Here is a 27,240-nt window from a genome sequence, read left to right on the forward strand (position 1 = left end):
TTTTTTTAAGACTTTGAAATGTGTTTTTTTTGTTGTACACGCATATGTATACAGATATAAATCACACCCCCTCCCCTCGTTTAGACTGTAGGGGCAAGTTAACAAGCCACCTATTAAAAACTGTGTGACACACGAACGGGTTCGTTGCGTAGCCAGCACCGTACTCGGTTGGATTTGTCTTCCCAGTGCTGCTGCTGTTTACATGCCACAGAAGGGACTCATTTGAGACTGGGTTGTCCTAGGGGTTGCCCAGAACAGTTTCACACTACACTTGTCTCTGTAATGTGTGGCCAGGGAAGAAATGTCCAGGATGTTGCCAGGATCACAGTGCAGCCTGCAAAGCACCGGGCTAGTGTTCCCACATGCGCACAGACTAAACAACAGCTCTTTAATCCAAGAAAATAAAATTCCAACTGCAGAAAATTCACAATAGGAGCTGTGATAGTGTCATGCAAAGGCACTCTAAACGCCACGATTCAACGCAACAATAAAAAGATGAAGTTACATGCGTACCATGATTTTTGCCTGAAAAACAAACTACCCAAGGCACCTGACTCGAGGTACATCCTATACACATCTTCCACAGCCATCTCAACTGCCAGGTGTGCAGAATCACCGACTGACCAGGCCCTCTGCTCAAACCATGCTCAGATTCAAAGTCCCCTCTGGGGAGTAGTGGGGCAGCGGTTTGCACTACGAACCTGGCGACCATAGAGATTCATTCCCGACCAGTTGCAAGTGATATCTGATCCGCCTTACACAAATCTGGAGGAAACAAAGCTATTTAACACGTAGGCTTTCGCGACCAATATCATTAATCCCGTCCCCCCCCCCCCCCCCCCCCACTTTGCGCAAGAGCACAGAAGTGTGGTTACCACATCTACGCCTCTATATAAGGAATGAAACAGGTGGACTTCTCCACAAATCTGGCTGTCGCCTGATGAAGCTAGTTGTAATTACTGGCGAAACGTCGTACTCAGATTGTAAATGTTGTGGCTTGGCTCTCCAACACACCGGTGTGCTGTTCTAGTGACGAATTGGCATCTTCTGTTTACGTGACAACCCTTACGAGTTGGCTGTGTCGGACGGTGGCGGATTTTTATATATTTACGCGATCTAACCCAAAAGACCTCTATTATGGAAAAAATGCTATGCGACTGTGAAGGCCACCGGTCTGATGGATGGGAGTTACGCATTTTTATTAGAAAGCAACTGGAGCTATGCACTTTTAAATCTAGATCGAAAACTCTTTTATTTAGAACTGCGTTTTGTGCTTAGTTTGTTGTCCTTTCCCCGAACCTCCGATTAGCAAGGTTGGCTACGTACGGTGTGAAAGAAGTTCAATGTAATACATACTTCGTGTTAAGGAAAGCTGTGCAACATTTTGTCACGAATTAACGTCTCACTGAACATTATCTGTGTCGCTGGTCGACTGCAGTAGGCACATGACTAAGTAGAGACAATCATAGCGAGAGGGATCCTGGATGTTGTGTGCCGAGTATGGAACTAATATCCTGATTGTCAACCCGGCTGAAATTAAGTTTTGCAACTTGGACTCCATAACGTGGCTGCAATGACAGTAAAAGCCACCCCCAAGCTTTCCCTGCAGGTCCTATTGGACATCTGTGAAAAAGAGCTTTATAGCTGATCGGATTCCTCCAGTTGAAATAAATACGTATTCTGATTCTATTGTAGGCATCCAAACTCTCATGCTTAACCCTCATCTTGCTTTCAAATTTATTTCTAATTAACTAATTATCTGGTTAAATGAGGGACTTATTCCCACTGGTTTTAACAATATCTAAATTCTAAAATATATTACAAAATATACATGTAAGCCTTTTGACATAAATATTCACTAAACCTGGCAGTAGCAACCACCCTATTCGAACAATTGCTGCTGTTTAAAGCCCCATTAACCTAACTCCACCCATTAAAACATATATTATCACTAGCTTTACTACCCGGCTTCGCCCGAGACTTGGATTGTTGCGTTGGATTAAGGGGCCGTCCATAAATGACGTCACGCGATTTTGGCAGATTTTTTACCCCCCCCCCCCTCGTCACACGGCATCACGTATTAAAAAGGAGGCGTTGGGAAAGCTGATATTTAGCATAAATTTCACTTGAAAATATTCAAGGTCTAACTAAAGCTACAGATGTTCAGAATATTAAATTGAAATTCTCTTATAATTATAAAATATTAAAAGTAATTATAACTATAAAAAATACTTGTAACTTTGTAGCAGAACGAAGCAAAATGGAGAGTACAATTATAACAATCATATTCATTCCACAGAATGAAAAGTCCTGGTAGAATCATTAAAATATAAATGTTTAATAACAACCATTCAACAAATTCACAAAATGTATGCTTCTCCATTCTCCCATGGAGAAGCAAAATGCTCCTTCATAGAATAAAGAAAAGGTGACCTTAGTAAATTTAAATAATCAAATAGTAATTAATGAAAATTAATCAAAATTAGTGTTGTTATAACAATTCTATTGCTTATATTTCTTGAAAGTTGCGCATTTTGACGTGACGTCACATTTCTCAACCCCCCCCCCTCCTCCCCTTGTCACACATCGTCACAAATCTCTGACCCCCCTCCCCCCCCCCCCTAGGTGTGTGACGTCATTTATGGACGGCCCCTAATACACCGCCTACGCGAAGGGTTGGGGGGGGATGTGTGACGTCAGCAGGCACACTGCGTGACGCTGCCGCATGCGGTTGACATCATAGATGTGACGTCACCACTCACTTGCTGTGCAAAATATATCTATTATTGCGCCCCCCCCCGCCCCACAAAAAACAAAAGTCTATTTTTATACTTTTTGCATTGTGTACAGTCTGGAAGCTACCCACATGCCAAATTTCAAGTTTGTTGCATGTCGGGAAGTATGCTAAACATTTCGAACAGACACACATTCACAAATTTCCCTTTTATGTATATAAGCTAACAACAGCCTCAATCATTCCTGAAGAAGATCAGTAGGCTGTAACACAAAGATCATTCTTTCCTCAGTGTCAGGAAAAAATACTTTTAAAAATGTGTTCCTTGTTTTATAAGTTCACTGAAAGAACAACAATATATTTCATACTTTTAAACTTTGAAAGGCCACTGCTATCCCCACTGCAGCAACCTTGTGGCTCTAACTGTAGTAAATGATGGTGTCACTAGCTCTCATTTGGCATGCACACAATTGAGCGTGATGTAACAATATGCCCTTACAAGTCATGAGTATGTGCACATCATGGTCTATGTTTGTATTATGGAAAGGTCCATGGAATGGCTGGGATGTAACTCAGTGAGTAGAGCAGTGGACTCACAACTTTAAAGTTCTGAGTTTAAATTCCGACCAGTGTCAAAACTCTGCACACCACCTCTCTAAAACGAACTTCAAATCAATAAGTTATAATACTTAACCACGTTTCGGGGATGCAACAGTGGTTTCCTTATAAGAGTCTTCCCAAAATAACGACCACTTATTTTATTAATTGACTTCGCACAAAATTATAAAAAATGTATAATAAACCTGTAAGGAATGATGGGTTGAATCAACCATCGACTGATATTTCAATGAGCAACTTCCCGACACACTGCTTGTGGAATACTCTTAAGCGTAGCGGACAATCGGCTGGATTTTACGATGCTCGTGAAAACCTCGGAGCAGTGAGCTTCAAGAAGGGAACACTAGGTTTCATTTAGCGAATGCTTTTACGCGTGACTGTCATACAGTTAAGAGCACTAGATAGAAAGTAAGTAAATAAATAACTTGTCAATGTTGTATGTGAGTGGACATCAGTCCACGTGGGCACAGAGCCATGTGACAGCCTCCTCTTGCAGCATGTGCAGGGCGACAAGTCCCCCCGGCACGCCTTGACTAACTGCGCCATGGTTTCCTGCTCCCCGGATTCACACAGAGGGCTGTCACCAGAGGTCGCAACCGGGTACCCGATACCCGTACCCTACCCGATACCTGGCTACCCATACCCGGCCGGGTACGGGTACCCATTTGCGACCCTGGTGCGGCCGGGTATGGGTACGGGTAAGGAATCAAAACCCGTTTGCGACCTCTGGCTGTCACGTATACTCCCATCGATATTCGGAAGTGCCTCTCACACCCCCTGGTTACACTGTAGCACTAATTAACGTGTGTGCGCGTGTGTGTGTGAGCGAACGTGCGTCTGTTTGGGAATCGTCGCCCAGTTCCCACCGGTGAAGCTCTCGTCTCCTTGCGAGGCGGCAGTGAGGAGCTGTGCGATGGCAGAGCCCACGGTCTTGGAGGCGGAACCCAACTCGAGAGAGCAGGACTCCAGCTAAAACACACGGCCGAGGCAGCAGGGCACAGGACGCACCATGACTCTCCAGAGAAACTCAGACGCTGTCTGCCATCCATTAGTATCAATCGGCCGATGGGGTTGTCGTGCTCGTCCCACAGTAGCAAGATGTTAACTATCTCGCCTGGGATACAGGAGTTTGTGGGTTCGGTCCCGACCCTGACGCCTGTATATATGGAGTTTTCATATTCTCCCCGTGGTCGCTTGTATTTTACTCTGAGTCCTCCGGTTTTTCCCTCCATTTTTAGAATCAACATGCGTTTAAGAGTATTTGGCTGCTATAAATATTCGCACGATAAGCCACTTCTCGTCGGGCGATCATTTGTGGCCAGGTCACTCCTGAAAAAAAGCTACATATAGCTCAGTGGGCCTTACCTAAAAAAAAAAACTTCTGAAATAGTGACAAATGGTTTATGCCGAGGCCCAGCTGGCACCCTCACCGTCTCGCCAGGCAGCGGTTTGAGGCGCCCCTGCGCCACTTCGGTCTTGGCCTCCTCCAGCTCATTCTCCAGCGCTCGCACGAGCTCCAGCGCCGAGTCTTGCCCCTCCGTGGGGCTGCACGCCTGCTGGGCCTGCGCCACGCAGAGACGGCGCTCAGATAAACCCGCTCGCACCGTGCGGGTTTCACACTGTGCGCCGCGCGGGTCCCGCACGCACGGTGTGTGGGGTGGAGCTGTGGTGTAGCGGTTGACGCACTGAGCTAAGAAATCTGGCCACCTGGGATCAATTTCCAGCCATGGTGAACATTAGTGGTTAACAATAGGAGAACCTTCCAGCAGAGGTGGACTCAGCTTTAAATGAGTGCCAAGTGCAGTGTGTAAACATCAGCACCAGAGAGATAAATGCAGCAGGGACTGATGCTGGTCACCTCCTATTAGCATGGTTGGCTTCGTATGGTGCGAAATAAGTTCAACATGCGCTACCACCCCATGCCATGTCGGTCAAGGGGCTAGTTTGACCATTATTCACAATGCTGGTGTCGGCTGGTGACGGGGAGACCTGGTACAAAGGTAATTCACCACTGATATTAGCCATGGCTGGGAATCAAACTCAGGAAATGAAGAGCCGAAGCAACTTCCCGAATGTGATTTTTAACTTGAAAAGTTTTGACTGCAAGCTGCATGCTCTAAACCAGGGCTTCCAAAACTCCAGTCCCCACAACCTCCACCACGGTGCGTCTTTCCGAATGACCTATTTACCCGATGAGTGTTAAACACGTCCCGTGTAACATGCTCAGAGATTAAGGCTGTCTGCATCACGTGGAACAGGTGCACACACACACTGAGATCTCAGTCTTAATTTGAATTGGCTCCATTAACACAGATCGCGTTAATTGTTTCGCGCGACATGTGGCACGTGTTTAACTATCAACGGGCACGATCAGCACAGAATGAGTTAAGTTTGTATGCGGATGTCGAGTAAATCGGCAAACGCGAAAAGACGTAGCGTGGTGGTGAGTCGTGAGGGCTGGACTTGGCAAAACAGAATCAGAATATTTATTTATACCGGAGGAATCTGGTGAGCTATAAAACTCATTTTCACAGATGTCCAGTAACCCTGCTCTAAACGCAGCATCACATGACCATGTATGTCAATGTATCCTGTAACAACAACAAAAAAGCAACGTTTCGATTTAAAGCTTTCGTGACTGCAGGGATTCATCTTCTTGGTTCTTTCGGTAAAGTCACGTAGAAGGGAAGTAATAAAATAATCAAATTATTTTATTATATTATATTATTTTATTATGTTTTATTTTTATTATTTTATTACTTCCCTTCTACGTGACTTTACCGAAAGAACCAAGAAGAAAAACCCAACGGTTTGCTAATTCGCCTTCTGCCGGGCATACACACCTTGTGCGCGGCGGCGCGAAGCTCGGACAGGCAGGCTGCCAGGTTCTTGGCGCAAGTGCCCAGCTGGTTTGACGACGCCTGGTTCTCCACCGTCGGCACGGCGGCACGGGCCGATGCCACCAGATGGTTGCCGGGCTGCGCAGCGCAACAGACGCCGAGGCGGTCGGGCGAGCGGTGAGTCATCGTCGCCGTAATAACGCGCAGCGCGTGATCTACCCACTGCCGTCGCCATCCCCCGTGGTGCTGCGACGCACGAACGGAAGTCATTGCTCCTTCTCCACTCTGGGTATACCCACGAGGGTGTTCCCCCTCCTCTAATCTCAGAGAGAGAACACTGGATTTTCAGCAGAACACACGTACGGCCCAATTTGTACGTGCAGACAAATTTCACTTTTATCAGCCTTTTTTGTGCAAATTTTGTCTTTATTACCAACCAGGTGAAGGGTTTCAGTCATAAATCCAGATGTCAGTCTAGTTATGCAGAACTAGAGCACTGAGTGTTCAACCGAGGAGAGTACTGACATGATATGACAATGAGATTCCACTTGAATCGTACATCTGTCATTTGGAGGGAGTACAAGGGCAATATTCAGATTTCACGCCAAATAACGACTAAGCATTCATTATCAAGGGTTTGGTTATCACAAGCACTCTCAACAGTAGATTTTTTTTCAAACACCAAAGAAAGGTGGTACCTATTTTATCAACCCCAACAGAGATGATGGGCTGATTTGGGATATGAACTCAAAACCTCTATATTTGTAAGTCAAGTGATCTCCCCACAGTACCACCCAGTATAGTTCAGCCAGCCGGATTTACATTCATAAGATGCCAGTACCCATGTGTAGTAAAAAAAAACAAGCTGGGAGAAAGACATGTAATGGGAGGCTATGCCCACTGAATTGGTCATAAAATCAATATGATCTAAATTCAAGCCCTTCCTCCTGCAGCTAATGAGAAAACCCATCGCTTTAGCAACAGAAAATGCCTGAATGTGGTCTCTGTTGCTCGTAGGCTTGTGCCAAATGGTCCCCACGGTTTCGGGGGAGGACTGATCAACATGTGCCTCATCAACAACACAAACAGCAGCAGTAGGCAACGATGGCTATAATGTACCGATGAGCTCTAAGGAGGGTGGAAACGGTACACACTTGCCTTGTTGTTCTGCTGCAGCCTAAAATAAAAATGGCACCATCTCCATTGCAGGCTGTGTGCAAGAATGTACGCAGGAATGGTGTTGTCACCTTGGCATGCAAAGCACGCTCGGACTTCCCATTGTGCTTCTGTTTTTCAAAATCACCTTGTCTTATGCATAGCATTATCTCATTAATAATTCTTCATAAATGAAGTCCACACAGACCGAATATGCCGCGTTACCTGCAGGAAGCCGAGGCTGGACGTGATGAGGCTCTGCTGGGCCTGCTGGCTGTCCGGGGTCGACTGGCTTTCCCGCACGCTCTGCACGAGCTGGGGGATGTGGTCCGCCACCACCTGCCATGGAGACGTCGCAAACGATGGGCCACGCGGAGTCACAACCACAGACAACGACAGCGGAGAAGCAGCAAAACCTAGTCCTTCTCAGATTAAAAGCTGCCCGCTCGACCGATGGTTCACCGCTCACATATTCAGGGCAGCCAGTCTCTCGTTTTCGATCTATTGCCCCGCTTGTTTTTCTGCTACTGCAACTATCACAGACAATACTCTCACACGGAGTCACAATCATAGAGAATACCGGCAAGGAAGCAGCCTTCATGTACTCACCATTCTCGCGTTCTTTGGTTGCTAGCAGCTCTATATTGTACACTTTAGAGCACCTGCTTGACAACTGCGATGAAAACCAATTATATTTTCTTGGTTCTTTCGGTAAAGTCACGTAGAAGGGAAGTAATAAAAATAAAACATAATAAAATAATTCTCACGACGTTTCGGCCACAACGACAGACCTGGTCTTCACCTGAGGACGGCTGCTTGCGTTGTGGCCGAAACGTCGTGAGAATTATTTTATTATGTTTTATTTTTATTATTTTATTACTACCCTTCTACGTGACTTTACCGAAAGAACCAAGAAGAGGAATCCCTGCAGTCACGAAAGCTTTAAATCGAAACCAATTATATGTTAAATCAGGAGGCAAAGCACAACAACAGTCCATTGCTTGGCCATTGCCAAAGCAATTGCTGAAGTCGTTATGGGTGTTGGGACCAAGTCAGATTTTTGTATCTACAGTATTCCCTCTTTACTCGCGAGGGATACATTTTGGAGATGCTCATGAATATCACATTGCACAGATAACGACATTGGCCTCCAAATATCGAAGGCGCAACGTCTGCAGATGCTTCTAAAGCTTCGAAAAGTTCTCCCTCTCTATCTCATCTCTTTATCTCATCCCTCTCTAGCTCATCACTATCTCATCACTTTCTTGCATCGCATTCTATCTTATCACTTTCTCTCATCACTTTGTCTCTCATCACTCTCTCTCTCTCGATGCATTTGTATAGAGTTCAGATGCGATTTGCGAAGAGTCAAAATCGCAGATAGCAAGTCGTGAATAATGAGGGAATACTGCATAACAAATATTACATGTTCCGTTTCATCGCAAAGAAACGCACCTATTAACATTTAGGTGCATCAGGCTAGGCGACTTCTGGACCACGGTGGGTCACCACTTCCCGAATGGGGGGGAGGGGGGGGGGCTCGCTCACCTTGCAGCTCTGCACCAGCTGCTGCTGTGAGTTGGGGCTCTTGTTGGAGGAGGCGGCGTGCTGCGCTGCCGCGATGGTCTGCGTGGAGGCAGCGGCTGCCTGCTTCGCTGCTTGCTGGAACGGCAGGGCGACGAAACGACGTGCATGGCCGTGAACGGCGGCAATGCGAAGTTGCGTTACAATCTACGCGACGATGGCAACGCGAGCTGCATTAAAATCTACGTGATGATAGCAATACGAACTGTGTTACAATCTACGCGATGATGGCAACAGCGAAGCTGCATTAAAATCTACGCGACGATGGCAACACGAGCTGCGTTACAATCTACGCGATGATGGCAACAGCGAAGCGGAGTTAAAATCCCGGTTGGCGGCGCTCTGGTGTGGGTGCTCAAATCGCAATCAGAAAGATGCTTAAATCCTGGTGGGCAGTTGGCTCAGCCCATCATTCCTCAAGGGTCGATACAAATATAGAGCACTTCTTGTGGGAATTCTAAAGCCATTTTTATTTTACCAGGTAAGGACCACTGGGCTATCTATATAACTCTTTTTCAGAAGCGAACTGGCCACAAATGATAGCTCAATGAAGTGGCTTATCTTGTGGAAATTTATCGCAGCCAAATACTCTTAATCCATGTTTCTAAATGTGGAGGGAAAAACAGGAGGACCCGAAGAAAAATCCACACAACCATGGTGAGAACATGTAAACTCCAAATATACAGGCGTGGAATGACTGGCCATAACCACGGAGAACAGAAATTCCAAAGTTGGCGCAGAGCCACATAAAAAAACAAGTGCCACCCGCCAAGAGAGACACTTTAACTTAATCGCCAGGATGGAGCTACGGCATTTCTGTAGCGATGCCAAGAATACCCTTTGATGTGACCTAATCAGCCACAAAAGTGGTTGGGTGGTTCAAAAATGCCGAGCCAGCTGAACAATGCTGAGGCAGCAATGCTTAGAGGCTCCATTCGATTACACGGAAGCCACCACCAAAATTAAATTGGCGAATTAGGTAGCACGAAAGAGTGGAGGTCATCCAGCCTCATCGTCAGCCATCATGTGACAACTTACAGAAGAGAAAGAGAGATAAATAGGCACCAATGAGCAAAACAGAACGTTGCTATGAGGAGGTTGTAGATGTATTGTGTTTTCATGACAGGTTTTTTATGGAATTAATAAACCATTTTGAAGAGGACAGTGGTTGATTTCAGCGTTAAAAGCATGAGACAGGTGCTTGGAGTGAAGAAACCAGAAAAGAAGCTTCCGGCCTTTGGGTATCAGTTTATATGATCCATGCTAGGAATTGCACAGAAGGAAAGAGAAAGCACATTCAAAGTCCAGAGCTGAATGTGGTAGGAAGGTATCGTAGGCACTGAGGTGTTATCCAGAGGTCATCAGCCAAGAGGAAGGCTGAAAAAGCCAGGTGGTGAGAAACTCTACGAGTAGGCCTCAGAGGCCCAATGTTGACCAAGAAACAGCCGCGCAAACTGACGGCAGGAAGTGATGGGGAGGTGTTTGATGTGTACTCGTCAGCTACTCGTTATCTGGAGTTAAATATTGACCCCACTACCATTTGATGAATGGTAACAAAGATTAAATTCAGAAATCAATTCCCGATGTGTTCACACTTCACCAGATGGAAATGTAAGCCTGAGCTGATCTAATGGAGGCGCAGAAGTGGTTCAGATACCAATCACCATGGATGTTAGGAATCGAGCTCATTTCACACAAAAAGAACCGACGTCCACCACTAAGTGGGGGTGACGTCACTAAGGAGCTCTCGTGCCAGGCTAGGTGCAGACAAAGACGTTAACACACTGCACCAGGTATTTGAGGATGAGTCGACCTAGGGGAGGCCAAGGACTGGTTCAGAAAATCATCACTGGTGTTGGCCGTGAGCGGGAATCGAGCTCGGGTTCCTGGGTTCGTAGTGCAGCGCGCTAATCGCTGCACCACCACTCCCCTCGCAGAGACACACACACACTCACACACAGCCCTGGCAGCTGTAGAAAAACCCAGAACCGTCACTGCTCGTAAGTGCATACACGCGTGCATGCGTGCACGTGCCAGAGCAAGAGCGACGATCAGGTGCGAGGAGCGGGGAGGTCACCTCCAATGAGCACGGTTGGCCGCGTACGGCGTGAAAGAAGTTCAACGTGCATACCACACCTCGAGGCGGTTGGTGAGTTTTTTCTTGATGGCGTTTTGTGCCGCGATGTTGGTGGCGACGCGCAGGCCCTCGGCTGCCTCCCGCAGCTTCTGCTGCTGCTCCTCGTTCTCCGGGTTGGCTGCCGCTCCCTGCCACCAACAAAAAAATACACACGAGGGTAACGCGCAAACCAACGGCATGACATAATTCATGGCTGCTGCGCTCCTTGGATACCTAGAATTGTTTTTAAGCGATCGTCTTTGACCTGCAAATGTATGGAAAAACCTCGGCTCGCCGGTCTAATAGTTGGGGGGAGAGCTCTGGTCCAGCTGGCAAAATACAAAGCGAATTCATGCTGAAACTGATTAAAGAAAAGCAATACGCGCGAACATGGAGTAAAAGTACAAATAAACAATGCTAAACTCCAGAGAAATAAATCAATGAACGTTCACACTAAGTAAACAAATATATTCGTGATGGAGCTAAGTAACACTGAGCTTGACGTTCTAACAGTGGCACTAACACAGGACTGTATCAGAGTGATACTGCACTAGATTTGAAGCTTTCGTGACTGCAAGGATTCATATTCTTAGGTTTCTTCGGTAAAGTCACGTAGGTAAAATATTATAATTAATAAAAGTAAAATTTCATATTTTATTTTATTTTTATTTTATTTTACTTTTATTGATTTTAATTTTAATTTTTTACCCACGTGACTTTACCGAAAAAAACCTAAGAATATGATAGTGCACTGACAACACGTGGCAAGCATGGGGGCTGGGTGGGGGGTCACTGCTTCCACGTGCTCAAGGGGACAGAGGAGATAACGTTAAGGCAGCTTGGAAATATTTTATTATTTCGTAAGTCTTGCTATTGCGCACTCGTATAAATCCAGTCCATCATGAATGCGCAATGATCACACAGCGAAAGCGCCTTGGGATGACAACGCTGTTATAAGTCTTTTGCCAAACTGTCTCAGACTCAAGGATGGATCCCGAACATCTGCCGCTGGTAGCCTGGTCCAGATCCTCCGGCATTAGCCCGCGGTGAAACTGCGCTGGCTGTGTCGCCGCACAACGCTTGTGTGTACGCAGAGCAGCAGATCACCATGGGGTGCGGATTAAAGATGGCTTCAATTCGGGTGCTGCTAAATGCGTTATGAGCCGACCTCATCCAATAAACTACTTTAACACAGTCCCCAACTAATAGCGAGTCAGCGTTGCATTAACATCATCATCATCATCAACTCAGCTTCAGTCACCTTCTCCATGCATTCTGTTTAAGACCCTTACGACTACACACCTCATCATTTCGTAAAGAAGGCGAATCAGCTTAAACGTCAAAAATGATTTACCCTATACCGAGGCTGGGCTTGGGATAGCTCAATATACTCTATATAGAAAAAAATAAAGATCCCCCATCTAGCCCGAGCAGACTGTTGGGGTAAATGCTGTTAGCAAGCACGTACGAAGGCCGGCACGGCACATAAAGGTGGCCAACACCACACCCGGCCGCCTTTGTCTCCCGAGGTGGTGATGTTTACACACCACACCAGGTACGCATTTGAGGCTGAGTCGACCTAGGGCAAGCCCAGGACCGGTTCAGATAACCGTCACTGGTGTTGGTCGTAAGCGGGAATCGAACTTGGGTCGCCAGGTTTGTAGCGCAGCGCGCTAACCACTACCCTCAGGCAGGTCTCTCATGTGCTCTCCCTAAAGGCCTGTCGAGTGAATTCGGCGAAGGGGGGGGGGGCAGCACCTTGGCGGCCTCGACCATGCGCGCCGTGGCGTCCGCCAGCACCCGTGCCGCCGCCAGGAGGTTACGGACGTTCTCCTGGTCCTGCTCGGCCTCGGCGTCCGCCTTGATGGCATTGACGAGGTCCGACGTGGCCTGGGCCAGCAGGCGAGCCTGTCGCACCATCTCGCCTGCAAATGGAGCGTCCACAACGTTGTGCTTTCGGTGTCACTAGAGGAAGAATACATTTTGGATATTTCACAGAGCAGTGCAAATTCAACATGCATAGATACGTAAACTACTTTATTTTGAACTGCTTTTAATGTTTAGTTTGTTGTCCTTCCCCCGCACCTCCGGTTAGCATGGTTGGCTACGGAAGGTGCGAAAGAATTCGCACATGCAAACAATCCTTTGTGTTAGAGGACAGCCCACGGAAGTGGATATCGCAGAGCTATCGCTGAAATCCCTTCAAGTGATCCCTGTGATTCACGTAAAAAATCTCAACACGTTCATCGGTAACAGTGCTTTGAAATGAAAAATATGACAGCCTTATACATAGCCCATCAACAGAGGCAAGAGAGATCGAGTGGATAAAAATAGTTGGAGACTGCACTTTACACCATGGGCCAAAAATGAGAATTCATTTATTAAAATGTTTCCCAATTAACATGTATTTAATTGCAAGAAGGAACAGTTAGCTATTTTTTTTGAGTAACAGAAAACTCTTACATAATTAAAAAGTGTTACTAAACAAACTCATGGGTTAGCATAACCTACTTAGTGATTGCTCCCTGGGCCCAATGGTCATTTCAATAGGATTTGAGAATCTCAAAAGAAATGTAACGATGCAATGATCCCCGAATAATGTCTGAATAACACAATAATCCTCAGCACTCTGCGATCACCTCTGAGAGTAATGCTAGTCGCGATTTTATTATCAACATATTTGGAATTAGCAAAATAAGTTCAGAAGTTAATTTGAAATGTGTTTTTGTGCAGTAATTTGTAACCGGGGATGAGATGAGACCATGTATGTACATAAGTTGAGCTTCTTTCACATCCTACTTAGCCAACCGTGCTAATCGGAGGTGTACAGGGGGAAGGACAACAAACTAAACACAAAAATCAGTTTAAAAAAATTAGTTTTCAATCATCCATTCATTACACTCTAAAATCCCAGTTGAACCAAACAAGGATGCTGCCTGGATTTCACACCGGGGGGTCTCAGCGGTGTCACAGCTCAGCTCTCCGACCTCCGAGCCACTCGGTCGCCACGAGGAGTTTGCCGCGCCTCTCCGTCGGGACCCGCATTGGTGTTTGTGAATGCCTTTTTGGCTGGGTGGGATTGCAGCGTTCACATAATACAGACACAGATCTCCCGTATAGTCCTAACAGACTGTTGGGACAAGTGCTGTTAGCGAACACCTATGAAGGCCGGCACGGCACACGAAGGGATGGGTGGCTAACACCACGCACGGGCCGCCTTTATCTCCCTAAGTGGCGATGATTACACACGGTACCAGGATCAGATAATCGTCACTGGTGTTGGCCGTGAGCGGGAATCGAACTCGGGTCACCGGGTTCCTAGCGCAGCGTAGCGCTAACAGCTACCCCACCACTCCCCAGGTTGGCATAACATCACCTAACTCACAATCGGTTCTTATTCCATTTGGTTACCAACTCAGCCCATTTTCATTGCTCTTGGGGCCAATTAAATACCACTTTTTGAGCAAGTCCACCGTGGTTGTGCTGGGCATAAAGTGGCCGCTGTGATAGGAAAGTGGAATGTTTTTTTTCTTTTCTGGCTCAAGGCCACCAAAGGAGATAAGCGATTGCTACGCCGTGACTCAGATAAGCGGACAAACTTCGACTTGACTGAGGGTAATGAACAGTGGTCATCGTGGGGAGGTAATGTGGAATTTCCACCGCTGGCTTCGAACTGCCCAAAGGACCAGAAACAGATATTTATGGGGCGTAAATAACATTGATTTCTGTATTATATGACAAATGAATACATTTCAACTTGTGGTCGATCAAAATCACGATGTTTTGTTTGAGGTGGCAACTTCATGTCGGGACCACCTGAGGCTCACTGAATAGAAGTGTATTTTACATCTTGACCTAAAGAAAACTATTACACACAATTTACATGGATGCTTGGAATCCAAATTGAGGCTCGGTCCATTCTGAAACATATAATTAAGAACGCTGCAACAGTGAAGCGAGACTTTTGCGTAACGAGTAGCGTGAAGTCGCCAGTTCGCTTTGATCACTCGACAAAGCAGTTGCAACAACAGTCCAAGTTCGTTGAACCTCTGTCCACCCAGCAGTCTAAATGGGCACACGACAGTTAGTCGATTGGCAGGCTGGGTGTGGTGTGGTCAAGTGCGAGTACCCCCCACCTCTTCCAAGATGTATGACCAGCGTGGAGAAGCAAGCCACAATATTGCCTAGAGTGCCTCTGTATAGCGCCCTCCAGTGGAGGTCGTTCTACAGACAGTGGACAGAATAAGGAATAGCAGGGACCCACCACCTTTACCGTGCTGTAGTGTGTACAACTAAAAAACCAGTGGCAGCAAAGAGCCGAATTATAATGCACCGCTGAAACCTCACGTACCAGCGTCGCCCATGGAGCCGAAGATGTTCTCCGTGGCCGTGAGGATGGTGTCAGTGGCCTGGACGTACGGTTCCGTCTGCAGTTCCTCTTCTTCCTCCTCCTCTTCCTCGTCTTCTTCTTCTTCCTCCTCCTCCTCCTCTTCGTCCTCCTCATCCTCAACGCGTCCGCCCGGGCCCGCGCGGCCCGTGAGGCTGGCGGCGTACTGGCGCACGTGGCGCAGCAAGTCGTTGAGGGCCTGCGTGACGGCAGTGGCGGCCTCGCCCACCTGGCGCAGCAGCTCCTCCTCTTCGGTGGCGTCCTGCGACGCCTGCACGCAGCCCTCGACGGCGCGCGCAACCAGCTTGCCCGCCTCCATCAGCTGCTCCTGGCACGCCGGCGAGCGGATGGTGGGACCCACCACCTGCAGAGGGCGACGGATGACACGCGCGGCAGAGGTCGCAAACGGGTTTTGATTCCTTACCCGTACCCTACCCGAAATGAGTGACAAACGGCTACTCACCAGTGACTCACGGCCTACCCGTACCCATACCCGGCCGCACCAGGGTCGCAAACGGGTACCCGTACCCGTACCCAGCTGGGTACGGGTAGCCGGGTATCGGGTAGGGTACGGGTATCGCGTACCCGGTTGTGACCTCTGACGCGCGGCAACCATTTTTGTCAACGCTGCCTTCCGGCGTTGTGTAGGTCATGGGGGGGAGGGGTTATTCGAATGCACTTCCCCACAGGTTGGTCAGCGTGGGTTGGTGAAAGCGCGGAGAATACACGTGGCAGCAAAGAAGAACGATTGATTTTGCTGTACTACCCTCTGCTGATTGCCACGTAGCCCCTGTACCTCGCTATATTTTACCATACTAGTCAGTGTGGGTTGGTGAAAGTAGAGAGCGTATTATGAAGGGAGCGTATATGTTGGAGGACAGAAGTCCAGCACCACGATGGATTTTGTGGCACTGCGCCGCTGCTGCCCACCACCGAATCCCAAAGCCTACACCAACCTACAGTGCATGGTGGTCGCCCTTCCACGCACAGTTGAAACTAAAGCCTACTTAGCTTCCAAGACCTTATGAAAGCATGTGCATTCTGGGTAGTTTGGTCAAAAGCGACACATTACAAGTATGCACAGAAATAACTAAAGCTGGTGACCTTTGAAAAATTAATCAGAGACACGCCTCCAATCATGCATGCAAAAAGCAATTATCAAATCGTATATTTTGCACGCAACTGACGATTGTGACAACCGCAGTCACGAATAAAGACGCAATGTTCACCACAATGTGACAAAAGACAGATACTCAAATTACCACCGCGTAGGTTTTTTTCGTGTGTGTGCAAATGTGCAGAATGCCTCCTCGATGTGTTTTCTGGTTACAACTGAATCAAGACTCCGAATCATAGACCACTGACTCGCGAGGGGTGGCTGACCACTCCACGCCTTGTGATAGTTAAGATGACAACGTGCTTCGACCCTCCCTTTCGAGCAACGTTCAACAACAAACAAACAACAACAACGACGACGACGACATAAGTGGCTAACCTTGGTGCAGGCGACGAGCTGCGAGGTGGAGAGGGCGCACTGGGTGGCGGCGGCGATCACACGGTTCTGCTGCGCCGGGTCCTCGGTACGCTGAGCCACGTTCTTCGCCTTGAGCACCAGGGTGGCGGCTGCATTGGCCACGGCTTTGGCGAGCTGCATCAGCATGTCCTGGGCCGATCAGGTCATCAAGTGGGTCAGGTCAACTCGTAGGAAGAAGAACAAAATTGTCGAGCCACCCCACTCAAGTTCATTGAACGTTCCACTGTTTTTATGAAGACAAAGTGCCTCCTGTTGTCAAACAAACCCATTATCTCTCTGTATGCAGTCCAGGAAATGAGCAGCATGTTGTGGGAGCTCGAGATATCTTTAAGATGTCACCAGAGAGATGAATATGGAATTTCCAATTGACACACGGCCCAAATGGTGATGAGTGTAGCCTCTGTGACATTCATAATCTCATCTGACCATAGGCACTATTTTAAAAAATGGATTGTAATCGTGTCTTTGTTGACTTTTCACATTTATTTCCTTGGTATTTATGATCTCTTTTTTTTTACATCAGTTCAACAATCCAAGTTATGAAACTAAACCGGGTTTGAAAGCTTCAGCAATTCAGTTCATTGAACAGACGTACACATTCTGCTGGGAATCATCAAAGCATTCATATACTGCTGTAAAACAAATGAAAACGGTACTGTAATATAATTGATCATGATAGTCACAGGATGCTAAGTTTAACATAAAATTCCAAATTAATCAAATTAAACATCAAACAGTAAAAGCATCGTTATACTCAACGCAGACCTGAACGCGTGGTGGAAACTCGACATTACTATGGATGAGGACCGTCTCTCCATAGGACAACCACCAAATAAAAGTGGTACTAATTTTAGCAAACAAAACAGGAATGATGAGCCGAGTCGACCCTAGATTTTTGAGCTAAAACTAAATAACAAAATAAACATCCACTGCATGACATGACAGCAGCAGTTGAACTGGATTAAGCAATTCAGCCGCTCGCGTTCTCAATTCAAACCAGCTGCGAGCACAAGGAGCGTCTTTAGCAAGGGGAACATGTGTGGAAATGTAGAAGAATGGATCAGCAAGGGAATGAACAAAACGCACAGTGAAAATTTGGTGCATTTGAGGATGTGTGCGTGTGTTTTTGCATTCATTTTTTATGCAAACACGATCCTAACAAAACACTAAGCATCACGGTGACTTGGCACAACGATACAGAGGCAGCCACTCCCGGCTAATTGGAAACGGATTAAAAATAGAAGGCTGTGGGCAAGCACAATTCCGAGAGGGATTTAAGGGATGATGGCTGCAATAGGACAGAAGCCAACAGAAAGCAAACGCCGAACGTAGCTCCGGGTATAGGATTCCACGAAATTTCCATTGATAAAGCAAACAAATAGGCTATCGTTCAAAAGCTAACCTTTTCAACAGTCAAAAGTGACACGATATCTGACGTTCATTGGAATGACGAATGTTTCTGTTGTTTGTTCAGTGCCCTTGTAATGGCCTAACATGTTAAGGTGCTTTAGAAGTTGTCGTTATTGTGTGTGTATATATAAAAATGCACCAGTATCTCAAAACGCTGGAAAATCTAAACATTTAAGGACAGGTAGAGCCAGTGGGACAGTTAACAGGCAGTTAGAGAGGCAGATAGTGAGTCGCGGGGTCAGTGGACGGGTGAGTGCATAGGTGAATGGACGAGCGATCGGATGAATGAGCGCATTAGTGAACAGATGGCCCACACATAAACACATTTATAGGCAGGCGAACAAGCCAGTGCAGGAGTGGGTCAACAGGCAGCTTAGTAAACAGACGGGTGAGTGGATAGGGAGGTGACAAGTGGCTAGGCGAGCAGACGAGAAACGAGATAGGCAAGTGGACAGATGAGTGGACGAGCAAGAGAATAAACACGGGGCAGGGACAGGTGAGCAAGCGGTGGCGAGGACGAGCAAGCGGATACGAGACTGGATGAGTGAGCAGCGGAAGGGGCAAGTGAGTGGACAAGCAGATGGACAAGTAGGCAAGCGGGCAGATGGACAAACCAAATGGGTGGGCAAACCAGAGACCAGGTGAGAAGGGCGGTACCTGGAAGCTTTGGTCGGCTTCGTCCTCTCCGATTGTCCTCAGCAACTCCCCGCTTGCCTGCCCGACGTTCCCGGCCGCAGTCAAAACGCTCTGCCGGGGCTGCGGTGACAATGACAAATGATCATAGCAAAAAAAAAAACCAAGCACATCGTCGTCATAATCATCATAAGCAGCGCGCACACACAGAAGCACACGCACACCCTCTTACGCTACAACTCGCCAATCAGGACTGCGGGTGGCTGGCGGTGAACGTTCCCAGAGGGGATGGCAACCAGCAAACTGTGAAAGATGTCAGTTTATAATTTGCACGTTTTTATCTGCGGCGGTGTTGATTAAATGTGCAGGAAAATTGAGTCTGCGTCCGTATGTGTCTATGCATGCACGTATGCGTTGCGCGTAACCAGGTCAGAGCCCGGTGGGACCACAATGCTCTTTTGTAAAGGGATTCCTTGGTCAATTTCAAAGCCTAATACAGGAACATGGGGGAATTGAGCTTGAATTTATTGTGGCACAATAGCAAAGGGCGTGAGATAGAAACTATGTTCAGGAAAGTTAAAGTGTCTCCCTGCTCATGCGAGCAATGTGAAGGCACTGATTCTTAATAGTGGCGTGAAGCCAATGATGGGAATTCCACATTCCCTCGGGCCCTGAAACAAAATTATAATTACAAAGCGGAAAAAAAACCTCACCAAACATATATATTTAATCTGAACTTAATGCTTTCGTGACTGCAGGAATTCATATTCGTTGGGTCTTTCGGTAAAGTCACGTAGATAGGTTCAAATTAAAAAAATAAAATAAATAAAAAACTACGACGTTTCGATCACAACGCAAGCGATCGTCATCAGGAGAAAAAAAGAGGGGGAAAGCTGCTGAGGCAGGCTGTTTCTAAAGGTCTGCAACTATTCACTGGTAAGACCACCTTCTCTGTACTTAACTCAGCTCACTTGGTATTCTTAATTAAGGACATCTCACTATCTCCAGGTGATTTGCTCGTTAGTTTCGATGTAGTTTCTTTGTTCGTACATGTACCCACACGTCATCAGAACAGAATCTGATTAAAAACTGATGACGTACACATACGTCATCGGAATGGGTGAACGTGAAAACAATGTAAAGTGTGCAATTACAATCGTAAAACTCTTCATGTAAAAATGTAATATAAAGAATTCGACATTTCTGCAGTTTGTCTGTGTTACCGGCAATCATCATAGTGTCGGAAGACTTTCATCAAACAGGAGATTCAAACAGGGATGTGCATTATTAATATTATTACGTAATTATCACGTCTCGCTGTGATTGCCGTTCGACACAACGCTGCGTTATCTACTCAGCCGCTCCATCTGTTTAACACCGAGTTAAAGGCACCTTTGAGTGCATTTACGGAGATGAAAAAAACATTCATTTGTTTTCGAATACTACACTCGGCGGGCAAAGAGATGTCTTTGATCTACGTTGTTACTGTGCTATTAAAATTACCCTGCCACTTGGTTTGAGGAATTTCGCAGATAAAACGGACTACGGAACAAATGTGTCATCGTGAGGTACTGCGCTCCATGCCTTATATGTCCATAAAAATGGAGCTAAGTATTTCTCTTGCATTTAACAAATATACAAATGATCTGGCTCGACGGCGGTGCAATGGTCAGAGTGTGCAACTTGCAATCTGCTACTTCTCCCACAGGGCCCTCAATAGAATGAGCCGCTCTGTGGAGGAAGATGAACAGTATAATTGTTCTGCCAACAGACTCATTCCCACCATAAAAGTGTGGCACTTTCATTACATGCTCCGGACTGTAAACAGGATGTGAATGCTGCCCACATGCTTGTTTGAACACACAAACCACTTTCATGTTTTACTTTGATACATTGTTGTTATTGTTAGGAGGGGAATGTCAGATGTTTGCCAACCTGCCAATTACATATATAAAGAGGTAGTCCTTATTTAAACAGGTTACCGCCATAAACATGTACAACTCTCCCTAATGAATCAGGGTCACCAATGGAGATGGACATCACCCAATGCTAGACACAAATTCAGAAATATATTGATTACTTTCACCGTAAGTAAATAGCGATTGCACACAGGGCAAGACAAACAAAATAAAATAACGTCAAATTGTCTTGAGTCACCCGGTGACCTCTTATTTCAAACCAGATGAGTGCTCAATGAGAAATCTTTTTTTCAAAGGAGAACTGGGATAAATAATAAAGAAAATGTTTATAAACATTATTAGATATTAATATAGTTATATATAACCCATACATGCATAAATTAATTATATATTACTTAGATAGATTATATAGCAATATTAATGATCTATTTTACATTAACGTAAACATGTTACGTATTAATTATATATGATGCATTAATTACATATCTTATAAATATAATAACTATTTACAGGCTACGTATGTGTGGGGATATTTTTTCTATAACAAAACACAAGCAGGCAGTGTCTTATTTTAAACGTGGAACCAATTAGTAAATTCGTATTAATGGCCTTGGTTTATCGTACCCAAAACAAAGTTGTGATTTCAAAACTATTAAATACCACAATCACTCTGCTGATCCTTAAACTGTAAGAGACTACTCGATATATCATTCTCTAATTTGCTTGCGATTAAAAAATTGTCCGGCTCAAGCCATCAACTGCGATGAGTTTTTTTTTATTCGTTTCCCAGACATAATAAGATACCTGTCAAGCCACGTCTGATGCCATCCTATCGGACTGAGCAGTGCTGAGGTTTATTATGCGTAACTCACAATCAGAAGCTAAAATCCATGTTGTGGATATCTCAGACTATCCTACTTCCTGGGGTGATAAAATAAGCACCGTTACGTGGGGAGTCAAGAGTGACTGACATAGACTGACCTAAACAACAAGAATGTGGAATGTCACGTACTGGCGGTTATGGCGATTGGCCGAGATGATTCTCCAAATCCCCCTGCTAATTTAAGCAGTGAGATAATTTGGTTTTATCTGGAAGTTGTTGATTGTTCAACAGTTAAAATAAAAAAATGTGCAAATGGATTCCATCAGCAGGAAAAAAAATAGGTCCCCAATGCAAACACAGCAGTGTCTTCAATTGTATTTCTCAAGCGGTGCTGTGTGGGAATGGTGACGCATGAATGGGGACACCAAGCCAAGCTTGAAGATGGCGCAAGGGCGAGACGAGGGGAAGGGTGGCGTCAGTTGTGGCAGAGTTGGTGGCGGTGGTCGCTGGTGGAGGGAAGGTTCATATTTACATTCCGGGATGTGCTAATACTCCCAGACGAGATCACACGTTTTGATTCCCCAGGTCAGCGCATGATTGAGTCAGGCAGCCGAACACTTTGAGGTTAAGAGCAAACAGCACTCCGATTTCACAATCCACACCTGTGCCCATCCGCACCTCCGATTAGCACGGTTGTTCAACATATACATACATACGTACCAACACTCGATAAAGCCCACTGATTCCCAGATGCAGCGAATATTTTTTTTTAAAATCACCATAACTTCAGCCCAGTCTCCGAGCGCTGAGTGCAGCTCACGGTGAGAGAGTAGAGGCTCGAGCCGAGCGGCAGTGATTTGCACTGCGTGGATGTGCGTCAAGTCGCACGACTCAGAAACTCACGAGGAGCGAAGCTGGATTAGGTCCAAATGAAGTGGCCATAGCACTTACAACAACACGTGCCGAGGAAACACCTGCTGCTCGCAAATAAATAAAATAGCACCGGCACACACTGGCCCCTGACCTCATTTCCAAACACTCGCAAGTAAGCCGTTTGCTTGAAGGCTGCTGTGTTAGCGATATGAAAAGTGGTAAACAAGGCAAGGTCGGTCATACCTAACAACGACGTCATGCTGGTGTTATTTTTATTTTTCTCCTGCCACTTTTGATTGCTTTTTATAAGTATGTTTGTGCATACGCACATGATTCTTCCACCACCTAATAGTTAAGCAAAATGTGGGGTGGCAGATGATAAAAGAAACGTGCCCAACAGAGTGTGAACCACGGAGATGGAATGATGAAAGCAGTTCATGTGTAGATGCTCGATGTACCGTTGCGAGATGGCCATTGCTTGAAGAGGAATTCATCTAGCAGTGTATTGATCAGTACTGATGATCATATGAGTAGTGAATGTTTTAGAGTCTTCTGGGAACAGAAGTACTGGCCTCAGATTTCTGAATCCGTTTTGGGTCTTCAGACCTGTACTTTCAGAGTTTCCATACCTACAAGGCCGACTACTATGCAAGCTACAGAATAACATTATGTGGTGGCTAGGTGACAGAGGTAGGGTTGTGACTAACATGAGGTCAGGATGACCTTTTATCCGTGACTTGTTCTCCACTTCAAGGTCAGAGAACTTCATCCTCACACATTTCTTTCAAAATCAGTGTCTTCAAACTTTAACGAGCATCGGGGTGGCATAAATCTGAGCTGATGGCGAAAATTCACATTCCTATCGCAGGAGGCAGTCTATAAATATGATGATTAATTGTGACTTCGGAAAAAGTGATAATCTTTCTAATCAACCCAGATTAATTGATGGGCTGAGTTAACCCCTCAGCTAGGATTTGAACACGTGATGTGTAAGTTCAGGGTTAAGCACTACCCGGTCTATATGTACATGCATGCATTCACATACAGTGTGCGATCATATGTACATTATTTTAGTTCACTTGATTTGTTACACGGATGGTTCTGTTGAGCCAGTTGCCCTGCTATTTTACAAGAGAGATCCGTAGTGCGTGAGCACAGCAGCAACAAATACATAATACAAAGACGTAAACATTGCAGAGAAAGAGTACAGGGCCCTGAACTAGATTTTTTAGCAGTCGTAAACAAAACAAACACGAATACAAACAAAGTGAAAACATTATATGAGAGCAACATGTGCTGGTACATGGTATAAGCAAGGAAATTCATGAACATGTGCTTGGGTATGAAGAATTATTTGGTTTGCAAAACACACATCTAATGTAAATGCCACACCTAGTCCACCATGAACTAGGCTCCACGGAGCAGCTTGCACCAATTAAATTGCAATTGTGCTATCAGAGATGCCATGGGATAAAGAAATTACAACTGGAATCCTTGCAGCGATCAGCACACCACCTTGTATCAGAGTACAACACTGTAAAACATCTATATTTCTTCTGAATGACATTGAAGAAGCATTTGTATCGACACCACAAGCACACCATGGCAATTACAATACATTTTTACGTTTAGATATGGAATACGTTGAAGTATGTAAAAAAACACAATTTAACATGATTAGGTTTTTTTGACCATGGAATGAACCTATCAATGCACTCCACTTGAGAACTCAAGAGCAGCTAAAAACCCAGTCGAATTTTTTAAAACAGATTTTCCAGTTAAAGTGTTCTGAGAAGGCATTTACACCCTCAGCCATCCCGCCCACCTTGTGAAAACAGTTCCTGACCACGGCAACCCATCGCTCGCCGCTCGGCACAAAACTCCTCTCTCACCTCGGCCGTGCTGGGGTCGACCGTCTTGAGCAGGTCGGACACAGCGGACGCGAGGCCTCGTGCCGCCTGCATCAGGTCCTGCCCGTTGGCCCCCTCATCGTCGAGTAGCGCAGCGAGCAGGCGCACGCCCTTGGACATCTCCGTCAGGTTGGACGAGATGGTGGTGACGGCGCAGCCCACGGCCGTGTAGTCCGTGTCTGCGGGGTCTCCTGGGTGGCGGCAGCAGCGGCGACAGCACATTCAGAACCCACCATGGGTCACCAACGCGGCTACGATATTGGCACGGAGGTCACCTGTGGTCACGGAATCTTGGGAATGGCTGCAGAAGCGCACAAGTTAAATTCCGCATTCCTGTGGCAAGGCCAGCCTTGCCGAAGGGGAGACCCGTGTTTGCTTCTCACAAAATGGTCTTCGCTTTATGGATCTCGGAGGGATAATGGACTGCCTTAATATGAATATTCACATGGTAAATTGATGATAATAATAAAGACATTCTTTACAGAACTGTCAATCCACTGTTGGATGAAGGCCTCCCCCATGCCATGTTGCTTCGTGGGGGTTGTTTACGCGTGCTACACAACACCGCTTGATGATAGGGACACCCTTGAGATTGCCTGAAAGGCAACGTTAACATTGCCTTCGTTAACACTTCTTTTCCCAATTCAGGCAACACCCAAGTGTTGCTATTATTGATCGACTGCTTGCTTAAAGAGAATCACTGCTGTCCAATTGAAACAACAGCTATACCAATCCGGGTGGAGTGTTGGCACAGCGGTTCACGTACTGTGTTCTGAACCCGTTCACCCGAGTTCCATTCCCAGCCACGGGTAGCATCAGTGGCGAGTGAATAAATGAACTGGTCCTGTGTCTCCTCCCCTTGGCCTAGCCTCCCCTTCATTAATCCACACTAACCAGCGTGGAAAAGTGTCGTTCAACAACCCAACACGACCGAAACAATGAGGGGAGGCCTTCACGCGTATGTGGAAATGACGAATGGCTGTGATTTTTTTATTACAGATGTTTTACACTCACCTGGGTAGAGTGATGAAATACTGTGACATCATACGGCACAAAAACAAAGATGCTTACAACAACAAACCACCTATCAAGTACCTGCGGTGAGGTTGACGACGGAAGCCGTGTGAGCGGTGATGGCGTCCACCTGCGAGTGGATCTCATGCTTGGACTCGTCCATCTTGTTCCGACGCCACGACTGGGATTCCTGCAAGAAGCCGCACCTTGATAAGACGCCAGACCTCTCACGTTGGGAGATTGAACAACGTTATTTGCAAAGTGACCCTTTTCCTGCCTCCTGTATACCAGAAGAGGAAGATAAAATCTCACCACCATGGCACCCGTAATATGAGAGAGTCAGGGGTTCTGGAGGCAAAGAGTCACTCTGAACGTGTGACCAATTGAAGTATCGTTTTATTTAATCTGTGGATGAAATAAAACCCATTCAGACACATGAAACAGAGCCTCTTTTGCAAGGGTGGGGTATAGTATAACGTTACCCCTGACCACAAGCAAAATCATCTCTGTGTTGTGGGTGTGCGCTGCGTCGCGAGACCCACGACTGTGGGCTCATGGCGCTGTAAAGTGAAACCACTCGATTTGCTTTTAAATCGATCTACATTTCCTTCCGTATGTCCTATCCAAGTGCTCGCCACTTTCATTCAAATGGCAATGCTCACCAAGCGCCAGACAATTGCGACCACGAACACTTACCTAACATAAAACTAAAACTTAAGTGTGAGGTTTTAAATTAAAATTTTATGTTGTAAAGCAATTTTGTCAATCCACTGCTGAATGAAGGTCCCCGCATGCCGAGTCAGTCATGGGGGTCGTTTGATCATACTTCACGACGCTGGTCATTGTGGGGTGGTGAAGGGAGTCGGTGCCGAGTTTGTGAAGTGTTAGGGTTAGTTCTGTTATAAGAACAGAAATCAGTCAATGATTGTTATCGATAACCAACAAAACGGATTCGTTTTATTTTACCAGGTAGGACTCAATGAGCGATGTAGCTCTTTTTCAGAAGCGATCTGGCCACAAATTATAACTCACTAAAGTGGCTTATCACGTGAAAATTTATAGCAGCCAAATGCTCTAGAAGCATGTGAAGAAATGTGGAGGGAATAACCAGAGGACCCGGAGAAACATCCACGCGACCATGGAGAGAGACAGACACCGCAAACTCTAAATATACAACAGGCGTTAGGGTCGGGATCCAACTCACTACCTTCTGCATACCAGGCGAGGTAGTTAACATCTAACCACCGTGGCGCCCCTCTCACCACTGTGTATGTCAATTAAATTTTCTGACGGCTATATCTGTATTGTTCTCAATAAAGTAAACAATTGAAGATAATAACTAATAGTGTAATTGACATTGTTTCTGAATTACTCTCAATTAAAGCCATTGATAACCATTGTCATAGTTTGCAAACTGACACAAAGAAAAGATAATGGAAAACATTTCCCACAGACAATGGCACATGTGCAAAAGTGATCAAGTGGTCCAATTATACTGGCTTTGCAAAACGTGTCTTAAAAGTGCTGTCGCAAAGGATCCTAATTAATTTGCTTCGTACATTCGAGCACTCACAGACCTCAGCGAGTGTAACGTAGCAACGGCTGAAAGGGTTGCGTCTTCAATGTGTCGTGTTTTAACATTTACGTGCGATAATTGTGTCAAGAGCGTTATCTCCCTCGCTTCCGACTC

General features: G+C 46.0%; 1 protein-coding gene across 5 annotated transcripts in view; it reads right to left on the bottom strand.

Moving 5' to 3' along the window:
• Positions 1-27,240, bottom strand: part of LOC133346467 (talin-2-like) — a 258,048-nt gene that overhangs the window by 65,395 nt on the left and 165,413 nt on the right. For all 5 annotated transcript variants that reach the window (XM_061558070.1, XM_061558071.1, XM_061558069.1 and 2 more), the window contains 12 exons: positions 25,632-25,740; positions 24,519-24,727; positions 19,036-19,134; positions 16,930-17,097; positions 15,399-15,798; positions 12,806-12,972; positions 11,068-11,196; positions 8,896-9,009; positions 7,573-7,686; positions 6,196-6,330; positions 4,783-4,914; positions 4,219-4,321 (listed from right to left, as the gene is read on the bottom strand). In XM_061558070.1, coding sequence (XP_061414054.1) covers positions 4,219-4,321; positions 4,783-4,914; positions 6,196-6,330; positions 7,573-7,686; positions 8,896-9,009; positions 11,068-11,196; positions 12,806-12,972; positions 15,399-15,798; positions 16,930-17,097; positions 19,036-19,134; positions 24,519-24,727; positions 25,632-25,740 — 1,879 coding nt within the window. The remainder of the gene's footprint in view (positions 1-4,218; positions 4,322-4,782; positions 4,915-6,195; positions 6,331-7,572; positions 7,687-8,895; positions 9,010-11,067; positions 11,197-12,805; positions 12,973-15,398; positions 15,799-16,929; positions 17,098-19,035; positions 19,135-24,518; positions 24,728-25,631; positions 25,741-27,240) is intronic.

The sequence above is a fragment of the Lethenteron reissneri genome, chromosome 24 (genome assembly GCF_015708825.2).
Source record: "Lethenteron reissneri isolate LAM-NWPU_2019-01 chromosome 24, ASM1570882v1, whole genome shotgun sequence".
Taxonomy (NCBI): domain Eukaryota; kingdom Metazoa; phylum Chordata; class Hyperoartia; order Petromyzontiformes; family Petromyzontidae; genus Lethenteron; species Lethenteron reissneri.